Raw genomic sequence first — 21490 nt, 5'->3', positions numbered from 1 at the left:
TGTGGCAGACATATTAGTCTCTTCCCCCCTCTCATTGTCCAGTTCTTATAATCAAAGATTTTATAAGTGTTAAAAAGCATTTTCATTTCCTAAATCCTGAAGTGCAATTTCTGATCACAGTGAGAGAGACTGTCAGAAGCACCTATAGGCATCTGCTGAGAATAGTCTCTTGAATTGTGAGACTTCAAGTCCTACTTTCAAAGACTTTTTGAGCCCTGGCCTCCCATAGTCCATATCAGTGCTTTAAACTATTTGCCACTTATTTCTCCGTCTCTCTATTTTTAATTTTTTTTCAGGGGAAGAGCAGGGAGAGGATAATGTTTCATCATGAAAACAACAAGAAATTGTGTGAAAATTTCAAAAGTTTTTCTGGACAAGATTTTTTTTTCCTTGTTCCCCTAATTTTATTAAGAGTGCTTTCATATCACCAAGACAGAAAAGTATCTGTTAATTTGATAAGCTATTCTAGGATCAATGCTGTAAAATATATCTGTACCACGGGATTCTGCTTCGTAGTTCATGTTAAGTAAGAGTTAAATTTCATTATGTTGATCATACATTCATCTTTATTTTTTCCTTCTTTCCTTGCCAGAATAAAGACCATTGTTATCTGAACTGTTTTCTGACTGTATATATTTCATCTTTGTGTTTTTAATTCACAGTTCCTACTGAAAATGTTGCGACAATTGCAGACTGTGCCAGTGTGATTGAGGGCGTAAGTCGCAGTCGCAATGCCTTATTGAATGGAGACACAAAAAACTATGACTGGGATTCAGGGTACACATGCCATCAGCTTGGGAGCGGAGCTATTGTAGTGCAGCTAGCACAGCCCTACATGATCGGATCAATACGGTAAGAAGCTTTATTTTTTCTCTAAATTAAAGGGCAACAGTGAAGCTTTTGCTGAGCTCAGTTATTCTCTTTGGAATATATGACACTTGGAAATGAGGGTGATTAGGGGACTAGTTTAATAGTTGTCGTTTGGCTTTACTTCAATACAATGGGCATGCTGAAAATGAAGTGTGTGAATTACATGGCAAGATGCAGCAGTGCAATTCCAGAAAATACAACATTTCAGATGTATAATAATAGAATCAAGTTGTAAGATTAAAGTTGTATACTTACATTAAAATAGAGATTTAATGGCAGCCTCACTTGTGGGTAAAGTCGATGCAGTTCTTCACATCCATCTCGTTGGGAAAGCACAAATATTTATTGAAGAAAACCATCATCTTGAGTCAGCTAGGTTTCCTTTTCATGATACAATTAGTACCAGTTCTTATTTGGTGTGTATAATAAGGATACAGTAACATGAATATTGCCTTACATTGAAAGTTTTAGATCTGAATTGAAGTTCACTGAGCTATTTCTACAGTAAATATCTGTTTACATATGAAGAACAAACTTTTTTCTCATGTAGAAATAGGTTGGAGAGTGGGATTATTCACAGGTGAAGACAAAATATATTCTTGCCAACTTCATATTCTCTGACTGTAAATGTTGGGTTTTTTCATTAGATCAGACATAAAAAACTTTGTTTAAATGACTTCTGGTTCTTTGTAAATTTTGAATATGTTATCAAGTACTTAATTTGTATCTTTGTGACAACAAAAAAAAAGAGAAAGGTTTATGAAGTTAAGGGTACTAGTGAGCAAAGGTTGAAACCTCAGGTGAGGCAGTGACTCACAACACAGACCATGTACATAGGTATGTATTGCTAGGAACTGGCTTGGTGCTGTCCACTTGTTAGAGTTGCCCCTTCAGACTGATGAGCAAGTGAGACTTGAAAGCTGCAGAAGCTTTGTCCATATGAAGAAGGAAGAGAAGAATATATTAACTAAAATCCATAGTTTCTCAATTTGTAGTCTCTGTCTTCCTATCTTACCATTTTCTGTTAGATTTCAATTGGTGAATCATGCCATCTTTGAAAGTCAGTGCAAAAAAACCTGATTCTCCTTCATTAAATACTATGCTAGTGTTTATTCTTGAGCACAAGATTTTAAACAGTGTGTTAGATGAACTAGATTTTTGGTTGCCAAGAAGTTACGATTCTATAACTAGCAAGTGAGTAATTTACAACTAACAGGCACTTAGTGAATTTTATGTGGTATGGCATTGTAAGGATTCAGGGTCAGAATCTTAACTGTTTTTGATAGCTTTCCTGCATGTATAGCATAAACAAGATGAACAGCTTGCCTTAAAAATTGAAGAATAATAAACATCCTTATCTAGGGTATCTTCTGACAGAGGAGACTGAAATAGAAATGTGATCTTTTCGTCTTAATGTTCTGCTTAGAAGAACAAATATTTTGAGTTGCAGCCATGGCAGATCATAGATAGACAAGTGAAAGGTACCACTTTGAATAGGAAAGTGAGATTTCACTATGTGGCAGCTAAAGCTACAGCTTTGGCAAGTAGTGACCTAGAACGTGTACTGTACTGTGCAATGTTAAAGATGATGACAGTGGTCTTAATTTGGCACCAGGAAATATGTGACTGGTATAGAAATTACAAATAAACATATATTAGAGCAAAAAAATCAATATTTCATCTTACTGAAAGCAAGAGATTTGTTTTAATAGAATGTCTTCCTCAACTAATGGAACTGTATTCATCATTTCCTGTTTTCCTAGTGTTTGCTTGCCTGAAAATTAGGTCCTCCCACCTAATAGGGAGAAAAAAATCCCAAGAGCATTTTCTTTAGGCTGGCTGTACACTGTGACTGCAGAATGACATGAATTGCTCTACTGTCAGACACTGAGTTGTTAGACCTGTGGATATGCATTATAAATTACTAATTAGGAATTAAAGTACTTGTCTTTTAAGTACAGAGATATTCATATGCCATTAAATATAATTGTATCAAGGACGGTAAATATATGAGCCTTTGCAAAAAGAGTAGTAGATGCTTCTAGTCTATAGAGATCAGAATACTGCTGGAGAAAACCTCAAAGTCAGAATGTGTTACCATGGCTACTAAATTCTGAGTATGATAGAAGCAGGACAGTTCTTGGTACTTGAACATGTGTTAGAAATGCATAGTGAGTTTAATGTTTCAGGAGTATATCTTGTATGCACGCTTTCTGCAAAATTCATCCCATTGTCTTAGAATCTTAAACACCATTCAGGTTGGAAGGGACTTGAGGAAGACACCTAGCCCAGCCTGTTCCACGAAGTAGAGTCAGCCATGAAGAAAGACCATCCTGTATAAGGCTTTATGCACTCAGGTGTTGAGAACCTTCAAAGAAGGAGGTTCCATAACTTTCTGTGGGTAGCCTGTTTCAATGTTTAATTATTCTTACAGTGTAGGGTTTTTTTAAAAAATGTCTTTTTCATGTGATTCCTGTTTTCAAATGCCTCTAGAACATCTGGAATATCCTGTTTCAATGTTTGACCAGTGTCTCTTGTTTTTCTCACAGTGTTAGGAGCCTGTCTCAGTCTTCTTAATAACTTGCTCTCAGGTATTGAAATGTGCTGTTAGATTCCTCTCCAACTCCAAGACTTCTTAGGCTAAACAAGCCAATTTCCTCAGTCTACTGCACAGTTTGTATGCTCCAAAGTTCCAACCATTTTGACAGTCCTCTGCTGGACTTAGTCAGATCTATCAGTGTTGAATTTCAATCCAAAATGTGATGTAGTATACCAGGTATGATCTAACAAGTGTAAAGTAGAGGAGAGTAATCTCTTTCCCCTGTTGTTCTGGCTCAATTCTTGGTGCTAGAGCAGCTCTGCAGAGAGACACCTGAGAGTCCTGATATGAGCCAGCAATATGCCCTCATGGCCAAGAAGGCCAATGGCATTCTGGGATGCATCACAAAGAGTGTGGCCAGCAGGTCAAGGGAGGTTCTTCTCTCTCTCTACTCTGCCCTGGTGAGGCCTCATCTGGAGTTCTGTGTCCAGTTCTGGGCTCCTCAGCTCAAGAAGGACGGGGAACTTCCGAAGAGTCCAGCACAGGGCCACCAAGATGATCAGGGGACTGGAGCATCTTCCTTATGAGAAAGGCTGCAGGACCTGGGACTGTTTAGTCTGGAGAAGAGGAGACTGAGGGGAGATCTCATTAATATTTACAAATATCTGAATGGTGGGTGTCAGGAGGTTGGGACATCCCTTTTTTCTATAGTATCTAGTGACAGGACAAGGGGTAATGGGATGAAGCTGGAACACAACAAGTTCCATTTAAATATAAAAAAAACCCCTATTTTACTGTGAGAGTGACAGAGCAGTGGCACAGGCTGCCCAGGGAGGTTGTGGAGTCTCCTTCCTTGCAGGTCTTCCAGACCCGCCTGGACGTGATCTAGGTGGACCTGCTTCTGCAGGGAGGTTGGACTAGATGATCTCTAAAGGTCCCTTCCAACCCCTACCATTCTGTGATTCTATATGCTGCTGTCATTGCTGAGAAGGCACACAAGCAACTAATGGTATCTTCTGTGCAATTTGACTCCCATGTCCTTTTTACCACAAACAGTCAGACCAAAGCACTTCATACTGCAGTGGATTAGTTTGTATGAAGTAAAGGATTTTGCTTTTGATCATGTTGAATTGCATGAGATTCTTTTTCACCCATGCCTTTAATCTTCCCAAAGGCTAGCAATTGGTCCTCCTTGAATCGCAGCCATTCTCTTGAATGTATAGATGGCACCCCCACAGTGTGCTGTCATCTGCAAGCTTAATCAGGTGCTGTCATCTGCAAGCTTAATGAGGGCTCGTTCTACCTCCTTATCCAGGCTGTTAGTTAGGTTATTAATCAGGATAAGTCCCAGAACAGACTCTGGAGGAACTCCTCTTGCACTCAGTGTCTGAGTGAATTATTAACTGTTAACCACTACCTGTTGAACTAAAGAATCTAGCCAATTTTCACCCATGCTGTAGCTTACCTGTCTAAACTATAACATCCCAGCTTGGATACAAGGATTCTATGAGAGACCATGTTGAAACATTGTTTATATCTTCAGGTATTTGTATATAAATTTGGAATTATAAATATATGAATTTGGTAACCAGGACAGAGGTTGTAGGAGGAAATTGTAAGGGGCGATCTCATTAATGTTTACAAATATGTAAAGGGCACGTGTCAAGAGGGTGGAGCCAGGCTCTTCTCAGTGATGTCCAATGATAGGACAAGGGGCAATGCACGTAAGCTGGAACATAAGAGGTTCCAAAGAAATAAAAGGAAGAATTTCTTCACTGTGAGGGTGAGGGAGCACTGGAATAGGCTGCCCAGATGGGCTGTTGAGTCTCCTACTCTGGGGACATTCAAAACCCACCTAAATGAGTTCCTGTGTGACCTACTCTAGGTGGTCCTGCTCTGGCAGGGGAATTGGACTAGATGATCTTTTGAGGTCCCTTCCAGCTCTTGCAATTCTGTAATATGTTTCCTGTGATTCTGTGAATTCTTGAATTTCACAACCAAATTTACTCAGAAATTCTGAAACAGGTGTAACTATAGTCTGTGATTAATAGTATTTTCTGGTAGAAAAGACATGGAAAATATTTTATTTTAACATAATTGTAACTAAATATTTCCTTTTAGATTATAGAAGTTAAAACATTTTTTTGATATAATAGATTTATTCTTTCATTAGGACTCCTACTTGGAATGGCCTGTAAGATACTTGTAACAGTTAACAGAGATAATATGCTACTTTAGGTGGTTTATTCCACATTGTTGTCCATCTGGACAGAAAATAACCTTGCTGTTTTTCCACTCTGAAAAGGCACTTATCAATGATAGAAAAACTATTATATTTAACTAGGAACAGAAAGACAGCAATTGGTGTGTTTAACATAGTAAATATAATTTAACTTTTAAATAACTGAAACTTTAGTATTGAAAAGACTGCCGTATCACAATAGCTCTTTGTCTAACTCTCCCTGCATTTATCTGGAATAGAAACATAATACTACTGTGCTGCAATCTGTGTCTGATAACTTCATAGGGGTTTTATTCCTAAGAATTTCCAAAAAAGAAAGAAAATGAGGGGCAGAGGTTGGAACAAGATAGAACAGGATTTGTTATAGAGTATGTGAGGTGGAAGGAGACAGAATTCTTCTGTACCGTAGTGGTTTTCTTGTTAAAATAAATAGATATCTTTTGCATTTTTATGAAAGTAGATTAATCACTTATCCCAGTTTAATCTACACGTTTTTCTTTTCATATTCAGAGTAATTATTAAATTAACAGTGTCAATTAGCTTTAATGTGTTTTCTGTTTGCTTATACCATAATCATATACATCCCTTACACTTTCTAATTTTCCATACCACTTCACTTATGAAATTTTTCTTTCTTTGCTGCTCTTTCTGTGCTTGCTTGAGCTGAGAGGGAAATTGTAATTCAGAATAAACAATCATATAAGCACGTGGCAAATATGCAGGATTTTTTTTCTCCTTTATAGGATCCTAAGGAAATATTGGTTCCTGCAAGATATCTACTGAAACATAAATATCTATAGAAAATGAAAGGGCATGTAGACAACCATAGGCAAAAATGCAAAGGCAATTTTTTCATATGGTTTTAGGTTTTCTTTCTTTTACCCCATCTTTCAACAAATATTGCTATCTTATGTTTTCATTTCTATCTTTTGGATTTATATAAGTATGCAAGTAGTTTATGAACACAATACTATAAGGTATTTATCCTGACTTACAGTATTCAGGAAACAGTTATAATCCTGTCAGCTGCATTATCTGTTAGTGTTTGTTACTCTGCTAACACCTGGAGTATAAGTAGTTATACATCAGTTTGAACTAAACATGCCAATCTTTTTTACAGAAATCTAAGAATAAAAAGCAAATAGATAAAGCACAAAATGCTTGTATAAATGCAGAACAGTCAGTCATGGGACAACAGATGACATTTAGGGAAATACTTTAAAAAAAAAAGTATTGCAGCATCTTTTGATGTAACAAGTAGCCAATATATATCACCTATAGTATCAAATTTTATTTCTATTTTTAAAGCTTTTGTTTTATAAAATGAGACATTGTCACCATGGGATGCAAGTAACAGTACCATATTAAATGATTAACAGTCTTAGACTTTAGATACCCAAAGAAGGGGCATACAAGAAACATGTTTAAATCTCATGATGTTGCAGAGTGAGCTGGATAAAGTTTCATTCTGCTTTTCCTTCTCAGTCCTCAGGGCACAATTTATTACCAAGAGGTAATTTAGCTTTATGTTCTAATATGGAAAGCCCTGGCAACATGGACAATTTTGTTATAAACAGATGCATTTCTAATGAGTATAATTCTAACTTTTTAAGTGGAATATTCTCCTTATGTCCATCTTAGCAAAACATAGCTTCTGCACAAAAGTTTAGCCTGTTAATTTGCCTGGAATATGCTTCGAGGATTATTGTTTCTGGCATAAAAAGTGGCCCTTGGGCTCGACACGCACACTGGTAAATATTTATGTGATCATTTGAAAGTTTTTCGTTACTTATCCAGATAGACTTTTCATGTAAAGCAAATTCTAAATCGGTTCTGTCACCAGTCTCCCTCCCCAATCTCTCCTTAATAAAGCTACTGCAGGGAAGTGAGGAAAGAACTTTTTTATTTTCTTTCATAAGTCCCAGAGAAACAAAAATCTGCATTTAGCATTCAGGCTAAGTCACTTTGGGAAAGATTCTGCCAACTTTGATTCACTCATTTTTTTGTGGTAATTCTAAGCCATATGCTTTTTTTAAACCTACTTAGCTTAGGCTAGCTTGTTTTGGGGGAGAGCAATTATATACATTCTTAAAAGGAAAATGTCAGTCCTGTTAGCATTTTGCTCTAAAGCCAAGCCAGTTGTGTTTTAATTACAGTATTGTTACTTGAAATTACAATCACCAGTGCTTCTGATACTGAAACTCTTGATCATAGCTTTGAAAACATGGATCAAGGAAAGAACACTGAGCCCCTATGATGAAAAGGATCCTGTTGAGAAGTATAATTAGCTACCTTCTAATACTCTTTTTGAAAGGAAGCAAATTTACGTATGTTTTTACTTTTTGCACTTTTTATCCTTTACAAGATTTGGTTAAAATACAGATGTTAAATCAACTAAGGATCTGTTCATTATTAGTAGTTATCCAATTTAGGATTTTAATCCATAAACTTTTTTTTTTTTTTTTTAAACCAGAAAATTGACTTCATTCAGTATCTTTAGTATCTGGAGAACTTCATGCTATAGAAAAGCATAATGGGAGGGGTATGGTGAAGCAGGGAGAGACAGGTTGGTGTTAGGTGGTCCTATATATTTTAGTGAATCAGTTCTGAATTTTTCAATTTCAAAATAGACAATATAAATATGTGCTAAAGAGATTCTTAAAGCTGGCTTTGATAGCTTCTTATTTTTTATAATTTTCATGAGCTGGGTTCATTTGAGAGCATGTTGGGAGTATATTTTAAATCTACTTGTCCAGTAGGCCCGATTCCACTTGGAATGCGGGGATTCCAAAACGTTTTTTAAAAAATCCAAACGAGATTTTGGTTTTGGTTTTTTTTTCAAGAAGATCATAGCAGTGTTTTTTAGGGCAAAGACACAGACACACATGCCCTAAATTCCAAATTCCAAAGACAGTACAGCTTCTGCTTGGAACAGCATCTCTCTGAAAGAGGAAGATTTCTACCTTCAGCGACTGACTAGGTCATTTTCCTGCTCTAGCAGGACTGACTTTTTAAATGTTACAAGTAAGCAATAATTTTTGCAGTTACATTCCTCCCAGAAGAGGTAGCAGCTGAAAGCAAGAAAGACTTTTTTAACTGGAAGAAAGGAATTGAAAATTCTGAAACTTGGGCACTCTTCTGAAAGACGATTAGAGAGAGACAGCTTGAAGCTCTGTACCTGGGAAAGTCTGTAGTATGGCACGAGTTCCTTTTCTTTCTATCTGTGTCTCAGCTATTTCCATTCACAATCAATGGATCCTTATCTATTAGGCTTTGAAAAATGCAGATCTGTGAAAGTTCTTCCTCACAGCTGGAGAAAGAACCCACGTTAGCTGTATTACCTGGCTTTCTTTCTTCTCTATGCGTGTGGCTGTAGTTTTTTCATTTAGGTCTTCATTGCAGTTATAGCTATTTTGGATAGCTAGCTGTGCTTTGGTTATTTGAATACAGCAGGTTCATTTGCTTTTGTAACAAGTACTCAGATTTAGGCAGTAATCCTAGTAAGTGTTTGCTAACTTTGACAGGAACCTGAGGATCAAGAGACAGCAGGAGTTAGTAACAGCCAATATATTACAGAAGAGTTTTTATTTTCCATTGGTATATTGAGTAAGGGTGCAGAGAACAAAACCAAAATAATGAAAACATAATTTCCCATGACAGACATAATGTGGATTGTTCAGCTAGAGTATTGCAATTCAGAAACTTTGGGTAGGATAATGAGAGAGAATTATTTCAGAGAATGGTAAATGCAGCATGCTGGGTTTGATTCCAGTCACCTTAAACTCAAATAGAAAAGGTTTTTGAAGATTTGTTTTTGATATCATATTTGCCATTGAGTTTATATGATAACAGTAAGAACAGCAGTTTTCTAAACTGTACCCTGCTAATCAGTGTAGTGACTCCAGCAAAGAGTTTTATGTAAAATGTAGGCAAACACACATCTATTAATCACAATATGGACAACATTTAACTGCTTCTAAAGAAGAAAATGCGGAAGTATCTGTCTCTGTTCTGGCAAGTCTGTTGCCCTTTCAAGTTGTGTAAATACTCTCTTGTAATATATGGATGTCTCATTGGAAAAAAGGACGTTCCACATTGGTTTGCAAACATGCTGGGTAGAATTTTTTGTGGTTTTTGGTAAAGAAGGCATTCTGTGCTGGATATCTTTCTTGACACATATCTCAGTCCCATTCACTAAGTGGGTGAGGAGAGGAGGCAAGGTTCTTGGTTTTATCGTGTTTCATGTCCTTAGAAATAAAATGAAATTGAAGAATGATGTTGAGGCTTCAAATATCACTTACAACAGTGAGCTAATCCCCATATAAAGAGTAGAGAAGACATTACATTTTCCAGACATGTTTTTTGAGAATTACGTACTTAGGTTCAATGACATCCCTGGTTCTTTACAGACAGAAAACGTGAAGACTTTGGTGGGTGTTAGAGGCACGTTCCAAACAAATCAGCTAAATTTATAAAGCGTTAAAAGGAGGGGAAGACTTAAGCAGCTTGATTTAATGTTTATTTCACCTATCCCTTAACAACTTCTTCGTACTTAGGTTGCTACTTTGGGACTGTGATGATCGGAGCTACAGCTACTACATCGAGGTTTCAACGAACCAGCAGCAGTGGACTATGGTGGCTGATCGCACAAACATTTCCTGCAAGTGAGTTTGATCTTTTCCACTTATTTGCATAAAGTTAGAACTTGAAACTCTTTTAGGTTTCTTATCTTTTCATTCAGGACTTATATAGGTGACTTTTTAACTGTGAAAAAAATGATCATTATGTAACCTATAGATTACTAACTCCAGACCCTTGTAAATACAACTTTAGGAGGTAATAGCTTCTAATGTGACTGAATTTCTAGACTTTAAAACCAGATTCAAGTTCTTAAGACTCACAGCAGTACTTGGTCTTCAAACAATCAGATTGGGTTTTCATTTTGAGAAACAGTCTGCCTACCATAGTGATCACTGGAAGTTAAACCATGATTCTCTGGAGTTCATGTGTTTATGGTGACCTTGATGTCAAATCACTCCACCTTGAAAAACATGATAGGAGAGGAAATAGCATGTTTGGGAAAGGATTGTCTTAATCAAATGCCTTTGCACCTTATCAAAGCATCAGTATAAATGGTATTTGAAGAGTGTGGAGAGAATGAGGATAGGGACCAAACTATAACAGATCAGTTACCTAAGCTTGACCTTGAAAAGCAGAGTACCTGACTTACATGCAGTGACTACTTCGCTGTTGAACAGGACCCTTCCACTGAAAAAACATGCTTTATATAAAGAGATTTAAAAAGAGAGAAAAACTGTTTATTTTTCACTTGTATACTTAGATCAGGAGAAAATGGGCATGAATACTCTCCATATGTATACTCTCTGTTGTTTTTTCTGCAATTATTTGGTCCACTGATAAAGTTCTTTATTCTAGCACAGAAGAGCAATTCAATGTTGATAGCCTTCTTAACCATTTGATTGATAGTTCTGATTCCAAGAATGATCCAAATCCTTGTCATGGGACTGAGTAGACAATCTGCACATTTATACATTACATATCAAGAAGCCAGCTTTGCTCATCATTCAGTGAATGATAATAGAACATGATTTCCTGGTTGATCTCCAGGGGAGTCAAACTTACAGAAGTCTTATTTCCCTCCATTTTCCTCTAGTTAGTTTTCCGTAAGATATGTTTTCTTTCCTGGGACATAATTGTAGTCATCAACTCATATGGGGACAGCCTTCCCCTCTCCTGTATTTGTACTAACCAAAACAAAATTGAATTTTACAAATCTGGAGATGTATCAGGCAAGAGAGTTATTTAGTTCTTTGAAGCAACACTGCTGATAAACTTTAGAAAAACGTATATATTGCATCTCTTAACAAATAGTACAATTCAAGTATGTGTTACAACGCAGTCTAGACATGTTGGTGAAGGAGAACTTGACACTTCATTTCACCCTCTCTAGAGGGCAGCGTATTGATGAGAAGAAAACCTGGATTCTACCACGAGAAAGAGTGAAAAAGATTTAATCATTCTCAGCTTAATAGATAGAATAATAGATCGAATCTTTTTGTCTGCTCCAGCGGTGCGAGCACTAAAAGGCTGAAACCATAAAAGAGAAAAACTCAGAATCAGAATATTTTTGCACGTTTTCTTTGTGCATTTTTTATACTAATAACAAATAACAGTCAAAAGGAGTGCTTGCTTAAGTATGCCCATTGCAGGTGGAATTGCTTATTGGCTGTGCAGTTCATGTATCTGCTTGCTATGTTCACACTATTTTTTTTAAAGCCTTAACCTTGGACAAGTATACATGCATACCTGAAATATAGCTGTCTTTTCATGGTATAGTTCAAGATCTTGATTCAAAACCGAGGTGTTCTGGAAGTTCTCAAAGAGGTAGCTGCAGTAGCTATTTTCATGGAGATTAGAGAATTGCATTTTGCCTGATTTCTTATTCTGACAGACATGCATCCAGCTGGCAAAAGGCCAGTCTTTAATCCTGATGTCTACAGACTCAGTCCTATCGCTGTCTGTAGCTGTCTGCTCCAAGCAAACACAAAGGCCTGGTCCTGAAGCTTACAGTTACAAAAGCTCAGTGGACTCCAGAACAATGCAGTTTTACAAGGACTAAAAAATCCTAAAGGAAAAGCATCAATTTAAAAATCTTACTTCTCTTTTATAGTTTTATATCCTCTGCAGTTATATTTAAATACTGTATCATCTGTAAATGAGATAAGTTGAAAGGTTTGTGCCTTCCCCTTCCCAATTTTCAGGTGATTTCTTTGCATTTGACAGCACTTTTTCATGTTCCATTTAAATCTCTTGCCCTTTATGATCAGCAAATCGGACTTTTTTTTTTTTACAGTCACATCATCACAGGAAAGAAAATTTTCTTTTCAAGTAGAATTTGCAGAAATGCTGAAATTACTTCAGCTCAAAAATTACTTTGATTGTAATGGCAGGTTGATAACTCTGAATACTGTATAAATATGTATCATATAGAAATGTAAACATATACAATAATATATGTATATTTTCATACATTGAATATTTAGAATAAATATAGAAAATACTTGATAACTGCCAAATGCTCCAAATGTTAGGACTGATCTGTAAAGTACAGAAGTTCATAATTGCAGAGACTTGGAACTGGACCATTTTTATTTTACTGACAAATATTGAAACATAGTACTATATTCTTAGTACTCAAAAACAGTTGAATGTAGAACAGAAGAGAGATCATCATTCAGTGACTCCTGCACTGGATGAAGACATTTTAAATTGTTGGGCAAGGTTTTGATATGGTGATGCAGACATCTTAATGAAGAAAATAAAATTGAACCTGCCATTGGTAGGAATATGTGAAAAAACTACTTTTTTCATAGAATCATAGAATGGTAGGGGTTGGAAGGGACCTTTAGAGATCATGTAGTCCAACCCCCCTACAGAAGCAGGGTCACCTAGATCAGGTCACATAGGAATATGTCCAGGCGGGTCTTGACGACCTCCCAAGGAAGGAGACTTTTGTTTAGTTTCTATAAGTTTCTAATTTCAACAAATTGAAAACATGTTGATTTTTTTCCATGAAAACAGCAAATTATTTTCACTTCATGTGGCTGGGGCCAGGGGGGGTTAACAACAACAGAGAGATGAAGAGTTAGATTTTAACCAAAATTAGCAGATGCTGTAGTAAGGCAGAGGTAGTGCAGTTCGTCTGGTTTAATGTCATAGTGTAATGTTAAAGGTACTCATGCTAGATTCAAGAGATTCTAATTATTTTTTTTTCACTGTCCTTCCTCCTACCATGTTTACATTGGTATTTTATGCAAACAATACAGCTCCAACAGAGAGAAATCTGCCTCAGAATGCCTTTTAGTCAGGTGATTCATGCATTCCCCAAGAAAAAGCAAGAATATGCTAATATGGTCAAATTTTGCAACTATTTTTTGCCTCAGACAAATCTTAATCTTTTTTATGAATACTTGGACATCCAAGCCCAAAAGAGACTAGTCCTCCATTGGTATAAATATTGGCATCACTTAGGTTTATGTGTCTTTGTTTAAAGTAAATGAAAAGTAGCTATGTCCTTGCATGAGACTGATTGCCTGACTGTAAGTGTCTCAGAGCAAGTCAGCTAAAAATCATTGTACATGTATTTGTGTCGGGCTAAAATATGAGTTCTTTTCAAAAAGTACACTCCAAATTCTGTCTGTTTCTGTTACAAATTTTGGAGATGTGAGTGCAGTGTAAGCAGTTGATAAGGTCTTGAAATCCCAGGTTTACCCTTTCTGGCATTAGTTATGTGTTTAATATACTACAGTAGGCTCCAGGAAAATAATTAACTTGGTTTTCTGTGTGTGATATGCTGCAGTAGCAAATGAAAGTGGATGGAGTTAAAACACTTGAGAATTTCACAGAGGTCCACATTCAAAGAGTCAGAACACTTGCAATGAGAAAATTTATTTTGCTAATAGCGTTCTCTGTTCTCTTTCCTGTCTTCAAAGACAGGCAGCTAGGATGTGGGCAGGAGTTGTTTTATTTGCTGTTTGCTGCCTGGATTTCTGTCTACATGGTCTTTCAGTGGAGTTAGTCATTAGTGTGCTGTCTTGCAAGGTCACATGAGGTTTCCAAAACATTTTGTTGAATCTCTGGCACAAGGGGTAGGATAAACCACAAAGGTAGCAAACACAGACATCAACAGATGTGTCTGATCAGTAAGTGGCAAACAAAATGATGAGAAAGAAAACTATGTGAATTTCAGACTGCCAAATGTATATATATTATTTACTGAAGCATGAACAATAATGAACATAAATTAACAATATGCTGCTTTTGAGTTATTTTATTGGTCTTTTTAATGTAGTATTTTGTGTAAATTGAGAAGTCAGTGCTCAAAGCCAGGAACCAACAGGCTACTCCTGACCTCCTCTTCTCCCATTTTTGAAATGCGGAAGACAGAAACTGAGTGTCTGTTGTCTTCACGGGGAAAGCTCATGTACCTTCCCTAAGTGAGGACCAATTAGTGTGTACTGGTTGTGTAATTGTCAATTTTCCAATGCTCTATGGAGGCTCTTTTTTTTCCCCCTTCCCACAATAAGCTGTTTTTCTCTACACAGTATGACAGTAATGAAAAATAGTCGCGTTCCTTTCTGGTTTTCTAAATATTTATGATAAGTGGGCTTGAGCATGTTGATGTTGAACAAGAGACTTGCACTCATTAGAAGAATTTACTGACAAAGAGTCTGAAAGTCAAATGAAAAACAAAAGTTACCAAAGGCCAGTAGGAGTCAGACCTCAGAGTTAATGACACTTTTGGTAAAATAAGCCCTGTAAAGACAAATTCAAAACAAGTTATCATGACAATTATCAACTCGGTATCATTCTTTAAAGTTCTCTTTTGTAGTTATTGTGAAACGGGATCTAATCCATTGGCAGCAGACATACCATGTTCAATCCCTCAGTAGGAAAAAAGGGTCTAATACTCTGATGAATATTGTTTATTGATGAACAGTTCTAAGGCAATTGTTATCAACTGTCTATATGGCTGCTTGGGGACAGTTTTGTTATTTTATTGTGGAGGATGTGAATTCTTTTTCAGAAGGTTTATAATGTATTGCATTATATCTCCTACCCAACACACATCCTGATGGACTCACTCGTTGTTATTCAGAGTATAAATGCTATATATATAAGCTGATAAATGTTTTAAAACTTGCAATCTTAACTTCACATCAGCTTCAATCCCTTCAGTTCACCTCAATTTTTTTTCTGTAGTTTTTTTGTATGAATGTAATTAGTACTTTCATATTAAAAGCTCTTTGGGATATGGAAGCAAGATTCGTTAACAAAATGTATTCACTGTCTTCTGATTGGTTTTGGTTTGGTTGGTTGTTTTTTTAAGAATAATTTTCAACTTTGAGGTGTACTGCTCTTGTCCATTTTTCTGTATTTCTATCCTATGATGTGCTATGTGCATTTCCAGTTTTCAGATGCTTCTGTATTTTATAATAAATCTCTGGTAAAGAACACCTAGAGAGATCTAGGTTATGCAGTTAACGTTCTAAACCACTTTTCAGATATACAGAAGGATGTTTTCCATGTTGTGTAAGGATTTCAAGTCACAAGGTAATTCTGCTTTACACAATGTTAGAGGCAAACTCAATTTTGGTTATTTTTGTTTTCTGGGTATACTTTTGTGAAACCAGGCTAATCTCAATCATGATGTGATTATTTCTTTAGCTATAAAGATAAGATTTAAAGTGTGTGAATACCTTTCCTCAGAACTCCACATAGCACATTATGTACTCAAATTGGTAGTTCCTTATATTTAGCCACAAACATAGCAACTTTTTCCTCCTGTCCTCCTCTGGTTCTTCCACTTCACTCTGTGATCCCATCTGCAGAATTCCCTTGTATCCATTTTCAGCCATCATTCTTCTCCTTAACTATTTTCATAGGGTGGTTTTCTCTCATAACAAAACATCTCGTCCATTTCTGCACCCTTTTGCCTTTCCAACTGCCTGCATGCTCACATCACTTTTTCTGTTGCTCCCCATCGGTATGGCGTGCAGCTACTGTCCTGCCATACCTCGAGTGAGAAAATAACCGTTTTCCTAATATTTGTACAGTCCTTCATTCTGTCTTGCGCCTGCCAGGTCAGGGTGGAACAGGATAAAAGGAACTACTCTTGTACTTGTGATGTCAGAGTGTATTTCAACCACGCCTCATCCTATTTTACATGAAGCAAAAATCCAAATACCTCATCCAGAGTTGCTGAACTTGCTGTTCATGTGATACAAAGATGAAGTATATTCAAGCAAGATGTCTGGGAAATTGCTACATTGTTAAGCTCAATCTCAAGTCTCATTTCATGAAAATAAACTGAGGACTCTCATTAATCTGTTCATTGTGCCTCTAGTAATGACTGCTGGAGTAAGTCAGACAGATAATAAAGGGTCAGTTTAGTAATTATTGCACTTAAAAGCCCTGAATGATAGAGGCATTGAAGTAAGTATGTGTTTTTATGCTCACATTTTTAAATACTGTAGTAAGGCAAAAGAAGAAAGAGACTCCAGCTTCACAGAGCTGCCTTACTAAGCATGAAGAATTAAGATTTCATAGAGAGAAGTCAGAGTTGTATTCGATTTCAGATGGTTGAAAGCCTCCCAGAAGTGTGGAAACTCTGCATCTAACATTCCATTTGCAAGCTTTTATTTTAGCTGAGTCTAGTTCATTGAAGAAAGATCCAGCTTCTGTGTTTTGTAACAGTGATTCAGGATCACAAGAAGGTTTTCAAATTGTTAATTTATCTTTTTTCCCACTTGTACCTTGTTGCTTTTCAGCCACAAATATGTGTGGATCTTTAGACTGAGCCTCAAACAGAGTAGCGAGGAGTTTAAATTGCAGTGCTTGAGTCTCCTTTGAATGCTTTGCCATACAGTTATTTCACTGCAGTTCTGTGTGTGCCATATGCATTGAAGTTTTAGCTTTGCTCCAATTTATCATGTGGCTGGCGTGTTCTCAGCATGTTGCTGTGAGGAAAATGAAAAAAACATTACAGTAACTCTGACATCAATTTGGATGTTAGGTCAGTTCTCCCTCAGAGAAAATAAGCAACACCAAATCGTACCCATAGTATCAGTACTTGTTTCTTTTAGGTATTGGATTTTTCTCCTATGCCATCAAAGACTTGAATTTCCCTTCAGAGGCCAAGAAGAAAATTGTCCAGCTGATGATGTAAATAGGTGTATATGTTATTACTTCATAACACATCATATAGAAAAAAATGGCTCTTTTTTTCCCAAAATTGTTTTTTTCAAAATAAATAGTACTATGTGTCAAATATCTGTTGCATAGTCTTGGAATTAAAAATCAAAGCAAACATTAATTTCCTTTCATGGATTATTATTATTACTAGAGATATTTTATAATTATTCTTATTATTACATTAAAGTTTCAGTACAAACTAGACTTCTCAATGGCTTTGCCTTTTTTATTCTTGTCAGATGACTTTCTAAAGCTTCTATCATAAAATAGCAAACTTTCAAGTTTCTAACAAGAAATTACATTTTAACTGTAAACTAGTTCTCACAATTTACAGATAACCACTGCTTCTACTGTAAGTGCTAGACACAGGATGGCTTTTCAGTAAATGTGTTTTCATTCTGCTTTGAAAAGTGAAAGTACTGAAGGAAAGAAAAACTGCCTTAATTGTTTGATCAGCTGCTAAATATGTTTCTCATATTCAGACATTTTTTATATCTTTATTGATTCTCTTTTTGATTGTCTTCCTTCCTGGGTTAATATTTGTACAGCATCTTTTGGTCTGACCAGGAAGGGATTTTTTTTCTGTGTTGGAAAGTAGATGGGATTTGGACTGGATTTTGGATTCTGCCTGCTGTGCTCCTTCTTGCATATGCCGCACTAGCTGTTCTTCATCTGTGTATTTATCTGTGCAACTACATATCCCAACTGAATCTGAGAGAGGCCAGCTGCTGCCAGAATTCCTCACTGATTTTGAGCTGCCTTCTGAGTCGTGTAAATCACCATGGTGATGTGCCATGGTGTTTTCATCCCAAGTTGTTTCTGTCATTTATCTGACTATAAAACCATTCAGACTTCTTGGTTCTGAGCACACCTTCCCCGTGTTTCATCTTAAAACATCCTTATTGTCAGCTTTGTTTGACTGTCGTCTGTGATGTACTTGAACATAGAACAATGCCTGTTTTCAACACGTGCCACCAATATAGCTAAAATTACTTCACAGCATTAATGAATTAGGTTTTGTAGAACCAATGTTAGGTTCATAAGTATAGCATGTGTATTGTAGGTAGGGGATAATTCTGGATACTGAAACTAAGAGACTTGGTCTCTATATTCTTATTCCCGAGATTGATCGTAAAACTCTGTTTTCTCCTCTTTATACTCTTTCTTCTTGACTTAATATGACATTTCTACCAGGCTAAAAAGGAAATCAGATGATAGAAACATGGTTTTTAGTGAAAGGTGAAACCTTTCTGCCTTATGAAAAGTTAAAAGATGCTGAAAAAAAATCTGAACATAAGGTAATTAATTATAACAAAATGTTTACTGAGATTGAAGAATGTACAATTTTGAGACATTGAGATGGATATCTGAGCAGCTCTTCCTGCAGCAATGTACTTAGTCTACAAGTATTCCTTTTAGTGCAGAGGCTTGTATTCCTTGAGAGTTGTGGCATGACTACATTGCTATATTTTGCTTGATTTTACCATGATCATTTTTCAATATTAAAGAAGATTAGTAAGATGACGAGTTAAGACATTGCATGTTTTATCATTACATAACCCTGCTTTGGAGGATAAATGTGAAGCTGATAGGAAATGATCACTGTGTTTTTTAAACCTTATAGGTAATGCCTTTGCCAGAATTAAATTTTGCATTGTCAGTAACCTTCCAGTTTACCTTACAAAATAATTTGGAGTCAGAATCTTGGCTGTTTCTGTCTTAGGACAAACGCCCTTGTTTTTTGTGGTCAGCCTCACTTAAATGTACAACTTCTTCAGCCTTCTGTTATTTGCCATGGACAAGTTCTTTGACAGTGTAAGAAAACTTGCTCTTAGTATGTTTATTGCTCTTCTAACTTTTGTTGTTCTGCACACTCTCAACACATTTATAAATAAATATTACTAAAAAAGATTGTCCAAATTATAGGTCTCCTGTGAAACTAGCCCATTGATCCGCCTAAGAAAGGAATGCCTAATATTCAAAAGAGTTGTTTTGTAGTTATGTTTGTTTACCTTGAAATTCGTTGTTACATGAGATCATCTAATAACCCAAGGAAAACGAGATGCTCAGATGTTGCTGAACTGAATGGTTCTGCAAAGTATACATTTGCTGCTGCTGGCAAAGCAGGTATGGTCTTCAGTGTTACAAATATCCTGCATTGAGATGTGTGCAGTATTAAGTTATTGATTTATTCACGGTAATGTTTTTACCAGGATAGATTACATCCATGAATCAGAAAATGGAAGTATTGTTATATCTTTCGATTCATCCTTTGTGGATTTGGGCATTTTATGTGGTATGTAGGGTATTTTGTTTGTTTGTTTTGTCACTTGCCATAAAACTGAGCACGTGATCAAGGATTAGAAAGTAAATGGAGGTTACTTAATGGTAATAGAAATTTTTCAGGATTTGTTGTTTATTTCCACATTTGCTTCCAACGTTCCTTTGCTTTTCTTCTTGGGGTGAGGAACAAAAAGTTGAGGTCGTAAGTCACCTTGGAAAGTGAAGAGACACAATGTACACATACAAAAATTACATGCCTAGCCTAAAATAAGCCCTGATATGAATACGATATGGTTATTGCAGCTTAATGGATGTTAGTTACATTGTAACAGCTTTCTGTTTCATTATGGTTTCAGCTGTAATTAGTGCTGTTGTGGTGATCCCACAGTGTAGGTGTATTCTGTAGTGCCAGTGGCTCATGAGAAAAACCTCAATAAAAGATAAGCTTTCACTTCTTTCTTAATTTGTTCTTTCTGGAAGGGAAGGAAATAATGGGGAAGGGTCACTATTTATATCCCATTATATGTAATAAATCTTTTGAAAGATGGCAGCTTTTCATAGAGATAACTAGGCAAGTGTTCTGAATGCTGGGAAAAAATCACCTCTTCTTTAAGAGGTGACTTGCTATTTTGGAGCTAAAGGTAGCTTAAGCAATAGCAAGCTATTGTTATCATTTACTTGGACATCAGTATTTCTTGCATTCTTCTTGCAATAGCCTAGTAAAGAAGAAGATGGAAAAAAACATGAAAGTGGAGGACTTTGTAATGAATTTCTTCCTCCGAATAGAATATGGTGAAGAGATTGTGAGATGCACAAAGCCATTGAGTTTTCAGTGACAGCTGTTGCTGCTAGAGAGATGAAAGCACTTGGCCCAAGAGTCTGTTTATATGTTTGAGCAGAGAAAGTGATTTTCATTGCAAGGAGCTCTAAGTGAGATGGGCAGAGTCAGAGAATAAGAGAGCAAAAGATAATTATCTAAATTATGTTCAGGCTATTATAGAAGACGAATATAGTTAAAATGTAATTAAATATGACAGGCTCACAGGATGCAAGCATGGCTTTGGAATGCTAATCATCAATTACTGCGTCTCCTTAGGGGAGTTGGGCAGAACGAGAGAGAATTCAGGTGGCTGAGGTGAGATGTAGAGTGTTAAATACAACACTGTAGGATGGTAAGAAGGCTAATTTCTTTTGGAAAATGGAGCTGTGATATCAGGGGAGCTTTGCCAGCCAATGACTTATACTGCTGCATTTCAGCATATAAATATGAGTATAAATATGAGTAGGCTGCCACTCCCAAGTCTTCTGTTACAAGATGTAAACGTCAGCTTGAGATAGTGATTATTTCTGTTATGAAAGTGATGACCAAGACTGCTGCAGATTTGGGCAGAAAATCTAAAATGAATCAACCTGCAAGACAGGTGTGAAAGCAGAAAAAGAAAAAAAAAAAGATCAACACTTCCCAAATATTTAAAAAGGCTAAACCCTGAAAAATCAATTGTTATAGGGTCACTAATAAGGAATACGGACATACAGAAAGTCCAAAGACAGCAATTTCAGTTTGTGAGAGTAGTAAGTTCTAATAGCTTCTTTAGGTAAAAACAGTGAAAGTATTATCACCAGTTTGAAAGATTTGTTTGCTTGGTGTATGGCAAGTAAAGATGAAGACTTCATCTATTACACAGAAGTATCTAGTCTCAGACCAAAAATGAGGTACTTCTGATATGTCAGAATGCTACTGCTCCTGGCACACTTATGTATAAACGCCAGAGCTGTGTTTT

The 21490-nt window shown here is 36.4% G+C and overlaps 1 protein-coding gene across 1 annotated transcript in view; it reads left to right on the top strand.

Annotated features, from left to right (window-relative positions):
* BTBD9 (BTB domain containing 9) overlaps positions 1-21490 on the top strand; it is a 122957-nt gene that overhangs the window by 84621 nt on the left and 16846 nt on the right. Inside the window, 2 exon segments of the mRNA XM_061991267.1 lie at positions 663-852; positions 10208-10315. Coding sequence (XP_061847251.1) covers positions 663-852; positions 10208-10315 — 298 coding nt within the window.

Source organism: Colius striatus, chromosome 2 (genome assembly GCF_028858725.1).
Source record: "Colius striatus isolate bColStr4 chromosome 2, bColStr4.1.hap1, whole genome shotgun sequence".
Lineage (NCBI taxonomy): Eukaryota > Metazoa > Chordata > Aves > Coliiformes > Coliidae > Colius > Colius striatus.
This window is presented reverse-complemented; position numbering and strand designations above follow the sequence as displayed.